The 13286-nt window shown below is 32.4% G+C and overlaps 1 protein-coding gene across 3 annotated transcripts in view; it reads left to right on the forward strand.

Annotated features, from left to right (window-relative positions):
• The first annotated feature begins 2070 nt into the window (after nt 1-2070).
• Nucleotides 2071-13286, forward strand: part of LOC124358996 — a 33471-nt gene continuing 22255 nt past the window's right edge. The window contains exon 1 of one of the 3 annotated variants that reach the window (XM_046811303.1): nt 2071-2186. In XM_046811303.1, coding sequence (XP_046667259.1) covers nt 2086-2186 — 101 coding nt within the window. In that variant the 5' untranslated portion in view covers nt 2071-2085. Of the gene's footprint in view, nt 2187-12103; nt 12247-13286 lie in introns of those variants that run through there. The other 2 variants (XM_046811313.1, XM_046811324.1) reach the window with 2 other exon arrangements.

The raw sequence follows: 13286 nt of genomic DNA on the forward strand, positions 1-13286 counted from the left end.
CAAGTCTATGACAGGCATCAATCAGAGTTTTCAATTTTAATATTAAGTGCATCATCAACCTTTTTCACTATACTAAGCTCATCTTCGTTTGGTTCAACCGGGATTCCTTGAATTTCAATACAATTTTTTCTTGAGTATTGCTCACACTCAATTAGACGTCACGTCGCTCCAGTTCTTCACACTTAATTTTTTAATAATAAGTTCTCAGCCTGTAGTCGTTCAAAATCTTCTCTGAAGGACTTAAGTTCATCAGCCTGGCTTCGAAGCAAGTTTGTATTCTCAGTAAGCTTCTCATCCATATTAGTGCATTAAACTCATATAGTATGTATTAAACTCCATGATTGAATTCTTTTTTAATCATTTTTAATTTCTTTTAGCTCTCTCATGACATCTTCAAGAGAAAACTTACCTGATTCAATCCTAGAATCAATACCTACTTAAATTTCTTTTCCTATCAACAGAACAAGGATTACATCTCCATATCAAACCATCAGCAGACATACAATCCAGATCTGCCTTACTCATCTTGTAGCAATTTGGATGAAATTCATTTTTACATTCCTCACATTTTAACTTAATGTTTTGTTTTGGTGTAAAGGATTTTAAACAAACTCCACATTGAGACATTATAACGTTGATTGAAGAAAATAGGCACAAAACAATAATTGTTCACTAATTCAATTATATATATTTGAATACACTAATTAAATAGAACATAAACCACTATCACTTAAATTAAATAGCATAAATAACCTCCTCAACAGACATGAACAAGCAAAACTGGTGACAGACATGTTTAATGATAAGAACCATCCCAGTCAAGAGCTGGCTCACACCTGAATGATAAGTATTATTGATGATATAATTTTAAATAAAACGTCTGACATTATTTTAGCTGAATATTTAAATCTCACCATGTTTTAGAAAACAATAGAGCACAAGAATGTTATGATTACATTTATATAATTGATTATTAACGCTATTATAAAGATCATTATTAAGAGCATTAATGAAATTTCACTGTGAGCTTTCCATCAGCAGTACGTTAGGACTCAACCATAATTGAATATTATGAGTAGGTTACTATAATTGGACACTTTTAAGAACTATGATAAATTACCACATTTTACTATAAGTTGCAGGCTAATAACTTTCATGTCGTACAACGTTTAAGAAAAACATTGCTGGAAATGAACTGTGAATTGAAGTTATGAGGTTATAACAAATTTAATGTTTATTATGTTATTTCCCAAATAGAACTTGTATACAATAGAATATAAATTTCATAACAAATAACATAATTGAAGTTACTCTATTAATGCAAAGTAAAAGTATTGGAGAAAAATTCACTTAAACGTAAGCGCGAGGATTTATAGTACAAAACTTTCATTATATTTTTAAGAAACCATCCAAGGCATGGAATGCCAATCACATTCCTTACATTCAAGTGTAATGGGCGAATGAAGTTTGTTATAACAGTAACAATAAAAAACTAAAACATTATTACAAAAACATTACAACAACAATATTCCAAAACTTTCTAAAACTAACAATTACTATAGACAAACAATTTTATTAATTCTCTTATAATCTCGTGTTAAACAGCCTAAAAACGTCCAATATTTCCAAATAGGCCTATTTTAGAAATACAACAACATATGTATGAGTACAATAAATTTAGATATCCATAGTAATCAATTAGTTTAAAGCAATGTTTCATTAATTTGTAAATTTATCTTATGGCTGTAGAGAAACGACCTTGAGGTTTACCCCATCAGACCACCGTTAAACCTCAAACCCTTTAAAAGATAATTTTGATTGATGGCTCATTTAAATGATATTATTATTATTGTATTTTGCTAGTAAAGTGTATATAATTGTTTAAGTAAAAATGTTTGTAAAGTTTATCTTACATTATTTGTGTTTCTTATACATATAATGTCTAGAGAATGTACTCTAATATTTTCTTAAATATATTACAAACGTGTAGCACCTATGTTGCTAAATTATTTTGAGAATTTAGAATTGGAAGGGAATAGTTGTGGGAATTTTTAGGGAATTTGAAGCCTCCCGCAAAGACGTGACATGGCAGTACTGAATGGTACAGTGACTGACCCGTACACCAAACTGCGTACAAGCCTACCGAGTACCGGCACTAACGCTTATCGACTTGTAGCTATTTCAAGGTAAGTCAGTTCCTATATGTCACTTTACACAGACTGTACACAGCTGTTTTGCTTCTCTACATTATCACAGTTATATTTAATTTAAAGTAGGTAAATCTACTCGTACCGCCACTACTCTAAAACTGTATGCTACAGCAGTACTGCAGATAGATTAGCAGATCTTAAAAGTAAAGTTGAACAACTTTAAATAACGCAAAAGAAATTAACTCGTTTAAGATTGTTTTACATGAAGAATGTATCGGTGTGTCAAACAAAAATTTATTTTTTTTCGTGTCGAGAAAAATCACTTAGTAAACAAGTAACTAGCTAAAATCAAAATTAACATACTTTAAAATATGTGCTGATGAAAATGTCTAATTTCCGTTGTGTGTATCACATTGTTTGGAGTAATAAAAACATCATATTTCAGTGTGGCCTTGAGCTCCCAAAATAAACAAGCGTCTGGCATTTTGAGGCCACCGCATGTCAAATATTGACTTTGGCCTCTTCGGTGTAAATATTTGTTTAGAAACTACACTGGTTTACGCCACACAGTGACAGAGAGTTAGTTATATCATCGTGTAACTAACTAAAGCATCTTGGTGGTGTTTTCAATCAAATAAACGCCCATAAAATCTGTACTCATTAATACTGTAATAATATAGCCTAGGTTAATACATTATTATAGTTATATTCTATAGCTATTATTATAATATAACTGTGTATATAAGAATAATAATAAGTATTAAATGAACTAAATATAACAGAACGCTCAACCAAAACGTTGGGGTTTTCTCAGGCTCAACTGATCTGTCATTTAATTTTTTCTACTTATAATTTTGTGTTTTAACGAAAATAAATATAGATATAAATTATGAAAAATAATTTTCAAGCTACCTAATAAACTTAGTGCGTATTTAAATCAGAATTCATTTTTTCAAACTTTTTGCTGAAACAATGCTAAACCATGTGTAAGGAGGATCTTGAAAACACGAGAATTTATGGTACGGTAAAACATATGTTATCAAGTTTTTTTAACATTACGTCAGAGTAACACAATATAAAAAATCCGCATGTGGCATGTGGTACGTCAGAATTTTTTTTTTTTTTTTTTTTTGACTTTAATTTTATTTACAATCTGTTTATATACAACAAACAATAAGTAAATTTGATGATAAATCTTAAGGACATGGTTAATCAAAGTTCATTAACCTTAATTAACATAAACATTTAAGAGATTGTTCATCTTTAAAATCGATCAGCTAAGTTTAAGAAATCATGTCTTTTTTAGCCGAAATTGATGGTCACTGTTGTCCAGCAGATTAATAGCCAAGTAGTTAGGATGAGAGTTTAATTTGTTTTGATACTTGATGCAGAACTTTGGAATTTCTTCAGTAACAAAAGGGATATTCGTGTCTCTGTGGAATGACTTCATTACGAACATACCATGGGGCCTGTAATATCTTTCGGAGAACTTTAGATTGGAAACGCTGTATAATTTCAATATTTGATGTAGAAGCAACTCCCCACAGTTGAATTCCGTACGTCCAGATGGGCTTTAGAACAGTCTTGTACAACAACAGTTTGCTTTCTATTGATAAATGGGATTTGTTCCCAAAAAGCCAATTTAGTTTTGAGAATTTTGAATTTAATTGGAGCCTTTTGTTCCATATGTGTGGTTTCCAAGTCAGCTTCCTATCGAGATGTACAACCCAGATACTTAGCTTTGAGGAATTTGAATGTTGTTTTAAAAACACTGGTGGACAGGTGTCATGTTTCAAACGTAAATGTGACGTGAACAGATTTAGTTTCATTCACTTTAATTCTCCAAGTTTTAAGCCAAACTGTTGATAGAATTTAAGTTAGTTTGTAGAATTTGTGACGCTACAACATGGTTGGAGTGGGATGCCAGTACGGCAGTGTCATCGGGCGAATGTTGCTGTCAAAGAATTTTGATTAGTTGGAATGTCTGCAGTGAAAATTAAGTACAGCACTGGTCCTAGTACACTTCCCTGAGGTACACCAGAGTTTATTTCTTTCAGATCTGAAAGACAATCATCAAACTTGATTTGAAAATACCTTCGTTCTAAATAAGATTTTATAATGTTGTAAACAGTGTGAGGTAGATGACTTTTTATTTGTTTAAATAGAAGCCCTTCAATGCCACACTTTGTCAAAGGCTTGACTCACATCGAGAAATGCTGCAGAACAAAATTTTCTTGATTCCAAATCTTGCCTTATTATATTAGCTACTCTATGGACTTGTTCGATAGTGGAGTGGTGCACTCTGAAACCAAACTGATGATTGGGAATTAAATTGCATTCAGTTTATAAAAACCTGAAGTCGTTTTTAAAAAATAAACTTTTCGAATAATTTAGAAGGTAATAGGTAGTAGACTGATTGGCCTGTACGACATTACTTCGTTTTTGAGGTTTTCCTGGCTTAGGAACAACAATAACTTGAGCCACCTTCCATTGTGATGGGAAGTATTCAAGCCTCAAAATAGCATTAAATACGAAGGTAAGAAAGAGTATGGCTTTCCCTAGGAAGCTCTTGTAGTATCTTACCTGTTATTAACTCATAACCAGGGGCCTTTTTGGGATTAAGATTTTTAATCTCATCATATATTTCAGATGGTTTAAAGGAGCCAATAGGTAGTGAGAGTTGGTTAGGTGAATCAAGAAACTCCCTTACAGCATGTCTATTATCAAAGTTGTTATCTACAGGGTATGGTTTTGAAAACATTACTAAAATATGCAGCAAACAAATCAGTTTTCTCTCTGTTACTTTTCGCCCAAGAACCATCTGGTTTAGATATTGGAGGAATGGGCACTTGCGGGTTTCTTGTGCTGTTTTGTTACTTTCCATAAAGAATAGTCTGTTGCTTCAGTTGGGGAGAGATTTGAAGTGAATTCTTGAAACCATATGTTTTTTAAGTTTTTAAGCAAAATCTTTAACTGTCTTGATGCTCTGTTAAACATTGTTTTATCTCTTACCTTTCTAGAATTTTGCCATATCTTCGTAAGCGACGTTTTTGAGCAATGTGCTGCTTTAATATATATTGGGTAATTGATATTGCCACACGTTGTATTATTAAGTTCAGGCGTTTGCACTCCAAGCAGATTTCTGAACAGTATAATTAAAAATTTCCACAGCGTTGTCTATTTCCTCTCTTGTTTTAAGTGATATATTAAGACTTAAACTGTCATTTAACGTTTCACGAAACTTCACCCAGTTTGTGCCTTTATTCGATAAGGACGGTGCCTTTTCTTTCAATACAAATGATGAACTTATTGATAGGATGACCGGAGAGTGATCGGACGACAAATCAAGAGATGAATGAAACAGCCTCCATATAGTTAGGAGAAATACCTCCCGTAACAAAGAAATCAAGAAGATCTGGAATTTTGTTGGGATCTGAAGGCCAATAGGTTTGGTTCCCCTGTAGATACGTAACTCAAGTGATTGTCATTCATGCAATTTAACAAATTTCTACCTCTAGGGTTAATCAACCTTGAACCCCACATGACATGTTTTGGCATTAAAGTCACCACCTGCTACAAAACGAGGCCCTAAAGTTTCGAAAAATTCGTTGAATTGAAGTTTGGTAATATTGTGCCTCGGGGGACAGTAAACACCAGAAAATGTAAGTGGGTCCCATCCAGTCCTCAACCACTATGCTTGTAGCTTGAATATGATCTTCTTGAAATCTAGGTAATTCATAATGTTTTTATTTGTTTTCTGATTAGCACAGCGCTACCTCCATGCGCCGTATTGTCAGGGTGGTTTGTAGAATAAAAAGTTAAAAATTTGGGATTTTGAAAAATTTAAGTTTGTAAAGTGGGTCTCAGAAAATTAACATAATATCTATTTTGTGTATTGAAATAAAAAGTTGAATATCTTGGCCATGTCGGGCCAAGCCATTGGCATTCCAGAGTCCAATCCTATAAAATCTATTCATTTTTAGTTTTGATATGACAGTTGTCAATAGGTTAATCAATGTACCTATTTGCTGGGCTTGTTGAGACAATCATCATTTCGAACTTATTTAAAAATTCCATCAATTATTTGATTCAGATTTGTGATTTGCTTCTACATTTTGATTGACCTGATGCCACTCTAGCATAAGATAAGGTTGGTGATACTGGTTGAGACTGATTACCTGTTGAATTTTGAGTACGAACAGATATAGGTCTATCTACTTCTCGATCTTGCACTGGAGGAGGAGTGTCTTTTTTTTAACGCTGGTCTTAGAGGTGGAAAAGCCTTTTTCTTAATATCTTTGTAAATAGAGCAACCTTTATAGTTGGCTGGGTGCTCACCACCACATAATACACATTTGGGAGGAACATTACAGATTTAATTACAGCTGCTAGTATCATGATCTGAGCCGCATTTTACACAGCGGTTTTGGTACCAGCAGTAAGCCTTTGTGTGCCCATATCTTTGACACTTTTTGCACTGCACCACATCATTACGTTTGTAAGGGGGCTCAAACACAATTTTGGCATTTAGTAGGAATTCAATTTTAAAAATGTCTTGTTGTTTTGATGCTGGCTCTAAGTCTACAAAAAAAATTGACAGTGGATCTTTAGATTTGCTACTTCTAAGGTTCGACACATTCCTAACTTTGTGGTTATAAGCTTCTATAGCTGTTTTTAATTTCCTGTGGTTCCGTAGAGAAGTGCATATTCTTAAGCACTACTCTATAAGCTCTGTCACCCTTTATTTTTGGTATGTATGGAAGTTTACTTTCATGTTAGTTAAATGTTTGACTAATGCGCGGTAGGCTTCAATAGTATCAGTGTTAATTTTTACTTTATCTCTAGCTATGCATTTAAATGAATATGACTCTTTTTTTAATTACTTGTTTCAATGTTTACCATCATTTTACTTATGTTGACAATGTTGGGACAAATATAGGTGGAGGCCTCACCTTCGTCCTACATTTGTCGTCATTCATCGTTTCTTCTTCAGAGCCTAGGTTGGCGTTACTCCAGCATTTCAAATCTGTTGTGCAATTCAATAGGTCTAGCAGTTTTTTGCAACGTACTCTGTAGGTCTACAAGGTTTCTTAACATCTGAAACGTTGGCTGTTGACAAATGTCTTTTGTTTCTAGTTGTTTCGATTTGCCACTCGTTTTGATTATTGACATCGTCATTAGAAATAGTTTTTTCCTGAAATGATGTTCATTGTTTTGCTTATTAGAACAATAATTGTGATCATTAGTTATGGTATCAAAATCCAAACAGTTTGAGTTGTTTGAAGGGGCAAATTTTAAGTTGTCCATTACCTTTCTCACTTGAAAAACTACTAATAGTAAACAAACACTGAAAAACAATTAAAGTTAACGGGTAAGGTTAGTTGTAGGAAAAGTACTGGAAAAAAAAAGATTACGAAAAAAATCTAAACATTTTTATGTAAATTAATGAACAAAAATGTTTTAAGAACTGTTTTATATAGTTTTAACCACTAATTGGGTAAAAAAAAACTACATTTTAAATTAAAATAAAGGACACAACACTGAAACAGCACAGCTGGGGTTCACAGTCTTTTTGGTCCGTCAGAATTTAACACTAAAAATTTACTCAGTATTGCCACCTGTAGGGAAACCTATATCGGCTGATTACCCCCAAAGACAAAATACTTTGAAATCGTGTAAACATGTTTGATCTTAACGACAACCTCGATCTTGGGCTCATTGCCTTCTGTCTAACCAGGAGCATATCGATGGCACGATTTATATTCGGTTATGGAGAGTTCCCTGCTAGATAAATGTGTCCTTTTATAGGTTAAGATTATATATAAATTTATTTTATTTTACGTCCTGATTCATTACAATTAAACTTGTGAAGCTTGTAAATCTAGATATGAATTCTAGGCGTCCTAGATGTGTTGACCGTGTGAACACTTTTATATAGCTTGGCCAAATTCAGTTACAACAATTCAAGTTAATTTTTAGTTTTAGAAAACTCTTTTGTTTGCCCTTTTTTGGATGGTAACCACAGTGTTTTTGACCTAGAAAATAAACGTCTTACAAAAGTATATATTAGTTTATGGACGTATTTAAAATATATAAATTTTGAACAAACTTTCTACTTAGCACCAAACAATTTCTTACGAAAACCAAAAATTATATTTAATAATTAAATACGTTATTCAATATTACGAAAGGAATTCAAAACTTGACTTGCTAGCAATTGTGGACTATGAATAATCTAGTTACATGGCGGCGCACATTCAGGTATTTGATTGACTTCCCACTACTAGCCTACTTATACTGTATAATACTATTACTAGTAAGTAGCTAGGAATCCCGCACGTTACGCGAGAACTCGCCTGGTCTCACAATTAGTAATCCCGCACGCTCTGAGGGACCTGCGGGATTACTAATTGTGAGACCAGGCGAGTCCAACATAACATCTAAACAATAATGTTCGTATTATTAAAGAAAGCTACAGTTGTCCAACTATACGCATATGATATCTAGTGGAGATTGATAGAAACAGTTCCACTTAGTTTCAGTTGGGCCTCATAGATGCAGCGGCGTATCTTTTACATTTCTTTTTAGTTATGATTGCTGTGATTCACTCTAGCTTGTCATCTGTTTCATAACAAAAAATAGTAAAATTAATCACAAAATTATATTTCATGCTCTAATTTACAGTTAGTAGTACAGGCTATTCATTTTTACGTAATTGATAGACGTGATATTATGGATTACAACTGAAAATTATGATTACAGGATAAAAATTTTTGCAATTTATAATTCTATAAAATGGCGCAAAAGCTCTTAACGATTTTTTAAAAAGATTTGTATGAATGAAGAAAGTGATGATCATGGTTGTGTACGGATACACACTACGGCGGTTAGCAGCGGCGCTGCTGCACAGCGTGAACGGTCGCGCGGTAATGTTGCGCTGTAGTACATCCCAGCTCTTTCACGCCTTTCACTCCACTAAACACTTTTAAAGGTACATATTATTGAACTTTTAATCACGATTGATCTGTTATTGCTCTCCTAACTATGCATATAAAAAATAATCAGAATATATTAATTTATCGTATGATGGGTTTGTAGTATGTTTTGTTTTTATAAATGTTTAAAAATAATAAGAATTTAATTTTTTTAACAGTAAATTTTCTTTTGTAAATTGCCTATCTGCTTAGCAATCAAAGTATATGCTAACAAAGCAATAAAAAAACTTACTTTTTGAGACGTAACTACTGCAAACAACTCAACAGTAATTGGCTGTAAAATTTAGATTAAAGTAAATTTCTTATCTATATATATAAAAATGAATGTTTGTATGTTTGTCCTTTATGGAATCGTGAACTATTGGACCGATCATGATGAAAATTTGTACGTATATGTATTTTTCCACGGAGAAGGTTTATAAGCTATGCCCATCCCTTTCCCGATTCAGGATTCCGCCCCACTGGTTACAGAAATACCCATAAGAAATGCATTGCAGCAAACATATGTTAACGTCTTTTCAAATTTTTAATCAGCTGTTCTTTGTAAACATATATTACACTTATAGTTTTAAAGCATAGAGTAAGATTAAGAGAAACGACAAATTTTGTTTAAACTGTTTCTGCAATCACTGTTAAACATAGACTTTACTATCCAGATAATACAATTCAAATTTGACGTAAAAATTCACCTTTAACTGCAATATTTATTTAATATAAACCATGCTCATGCTTGATCAGAAGAGCAATGCAGATATCATAATTACTATCTTACGTTGGCTACAAATATAAAGAATGTTATAAAATCAACCTTAGTTGTTTTTTTTGACAGAAGTATGGTTCTCAAAACTCCGTGTGTACATATTCTCTCGATCGAGACAACAAAGCAAGCTCAATCGTGGCATCGGAGATATAACTAATTTAATCTAAAATTTATTATAGTAAAAAAAAAATTTACTAAGTAATATAAGGACTTCGGTTCTTAAGATTTGCGTGCGAAGCCGTGGGTAACAGCTAGATAGAGGCAGGAATATGGTACATACCTTCATAATACGCCCAAGAGGCTCACGATGGAACGACTATCAATTATCTCAGCAATGTTTAGAATGTGATAGAAAAAGAATAAGTGAATATAGTGTACTGTTTTCAACGGGAAATTGCGTGCGAAGCCGCGGGCAACTTTTGCAAAAAATTATTGAAATGCGCAGCAAAGCGCGCCGGGCCCGCTAGTAATAGATAAAATGCACGTTATATCTATCGTAGTTTCTTATATCGTTAGGTATATAAGTTTATATAGGAAATATTAAAGAGTAAACCCGGTTGGTGCGTGTGTGGTATAAAAAGAATCGATTTGTTTTGACTCAGCCGTTCCTGCATATAGACCATAAATGGAAACATGGAAAAGAAAATGATAATAACGAAACTTTAAATATTTACCTCTCTTAATTCACCTAACTCAGTAGACTTAGGACTCACCCAGCGTCGCTCCTGTAACTATGTAGTCGTCTTGTTCAATTTATAAAATTTCTGCGCTTAGAAGAATACTTTACAATGCGTTAAATTCTTTCACTAGTTTAAAATAAGTTGCACTATGTTCCATATTGTAATAATCGAACACTATTGACGAATAAATTATAGAATACAAAGCTGGTCAATATAAATATAAATAAATAAATATATATATTTATTATCCAAATAAGTCTCTTGTTGTTTGGCCCTTTCCGATTTATATATATATATATATATATATATATATATATATATATATATATATATATTCTTCTACGAAGAGTTTATTATTCTTCTTAGATAGTTTCAGAATATATGGTGTAAATATTAACAACAAATGTAGATACTCGTACTCATATCACGTGGCTATGGTAAGGAAGGGTTGATTCAATGTGAATGTAGAGTTCTGCTCCAATTCACCTCTCGCTTAGTGCATCGTCTGAAAAATCTTAAGCCGTCTCAAGACTTGACTCTGGAGTCCGCTTGAAGAGAACCAACAAGTTAACGACAAAGAAGCTCAAATCGATCTTTTTGCATCGTTTCGTCATCTGAGACATCTTGATTACAAAAGTAAGTGTAATTTAGATGAATAGGTATTATCATTGTCTCAGCAATTTGTGTGTACCTGGAATAAAGTACAAAATATAAACAAATAAAAAAGAATTAAATTATTATAATATAATATACTTTTCTTTGTAACTATTTGATTTTAGTTATGTTAAAAGAAAATACTATTATATAAACTGTAGATTTTTTTATATTTATAAAACTAACGCATAATGTATCTGAAGTTAAATTACAAAACAAGTTTATCGAACATTGTGATGATAATAAGCACATGTAAAGTATTAGCAAGCTGAAAAACCGGATTTCAAAAACTAAGAAATGCTTGTTGTTATTTCGTATTTTATTGCATTTCATAGGCATTGTAACACGGAATTTGAACACATTACGATTGTTAAAATTGTTTACATACTAAAATTATTGTATGCCAAAGTGAAAATAAATTATACAAAAATTACATTTTTTTTATAACAATCCAAATATGTACAATTGTATTTTTTTGTATTTATTTCTGTTTATTGGTTATTTAACTTCAATGCAACAAAAAGTAACAAGATATGACCTCAAATAAGGAAATAGTAAGGAATTTACTAAAACTCTGCATTTATGCACTAAAATGCTTATCACTCTTGGGTATGGCAATGCGCCAGACCCCTTAGCACTAAAATGGTTAATACTCAGCTTTTTTAATTATTCCCAAGAAAATTCAAGTGGATCCACGATAAATAATATTCACTTCAACCTGAAGCACATACTTCCTAAAGCGTTATAAAAAATAATTTGTCATTGTTCTTAGAACAGAGTAATTAGTGTATCTAATCTAAAACTGATAAGCCTTTTTGTAAATGTATTCTATTTCTACTTATCTTCTTGTTCGTGTTATCTTTCGTTTTTACCCAATATACAACGTAATATACAGTATCTGCGAGAGCTGATAAACAAGCAACACTGTATGACTGTCTGTAGTCGGGAGTTAGCAATCCGTGAGACAAGCTTTTGTGAAATAACTAGTAAGAGATTTATATTCTGGGGTAAATATAACTTTTGCTCATACAAATTCATTAGTATTCGTGTCCTTTGCTCTTTTACGTATTGACTGTTTACTAGTTGGTAATCGTGGCTTTGCATGTTATCCAGTCAAAGCGTGCTACACCCACTTCAACAGTAATCTCCGCATTGCTCCACTACTGTGTGGGGCTCACGAGTGCGGCAGCGAGAGGAGTGCGCACTCTACGTGTCAATTACTTTTCATGCATTTCTAAAAACATTGCACGTGCTAAACTAACAATAATTTACTTAAGTTTTAGAATAAAATAAATGTATGCATTTGATTAGTAAATATAATGAAATGTTAAATTTAACTACCTATACATTTTCTTTAATTTGAACAATTTTATGTTTGCTTACCATAAAAATATAAAATAATAATAATATTAGTCGTTAATAATAATATTGTTTCGGTTCTTGCTCTTTCTTTGGCAGTATCTTTGATGCTTATTTTAATATTGTTTAGTATTAATAATTTATTGTATTACTACTTTAATAGTTGTCAATTTATTTCATACGTTTGAACTACATGCCTAAAAAAATATTGATAAACATAAATACTAAAAAGTCGGCCGCCATATAATAGTTACCATAAATTTTAGGACATTTAGCCGTTATAATAAGTATAAATATACCCGGCGGAACAAGTTCTTTATATTAATATATATATATTAAGAGTGTCTGTTAACATTATAGTTTACCTAGTGAATTACTTAATCACTACTCGTAATTTATGAATTATACATATATGCTTATATACACGTACGGTAATTATCACTACATATATACACGTACGATAATTATCAATGAAGTTCGGTAATTCCTAAATTACGAGTAGTGCACTTAAGTAATGCACTAGGTAAACTATATTGTTAACAACAACTACAATGACACTGTTAAGTTGAGTTGACACATGATCACAGTGCGAACGGCTATGTGGCACTTGGGGGGGGAGGGAGGTACTACGGTAGAGGAGTGGGGAACGACACATTTTTGGAATGGCTAGTTCAGGGAATTCGCTCGA

This window comes from Homalodisca vitripennis, chromosome 1 (genome assembly GCF_021130785.1).
Source record: "Homalodisca vitripennis isolate AUS2020 chromosome 1, UT_GWSS_2.1, whole genome shotgun sequence".
NCBI classification, from domain to species: Eukaryota; Metazoa; Arthropoda; class Insecta; order Hemiptera; family Cicadellidae; genus Homalodisca; species Homalodisca vitripennis.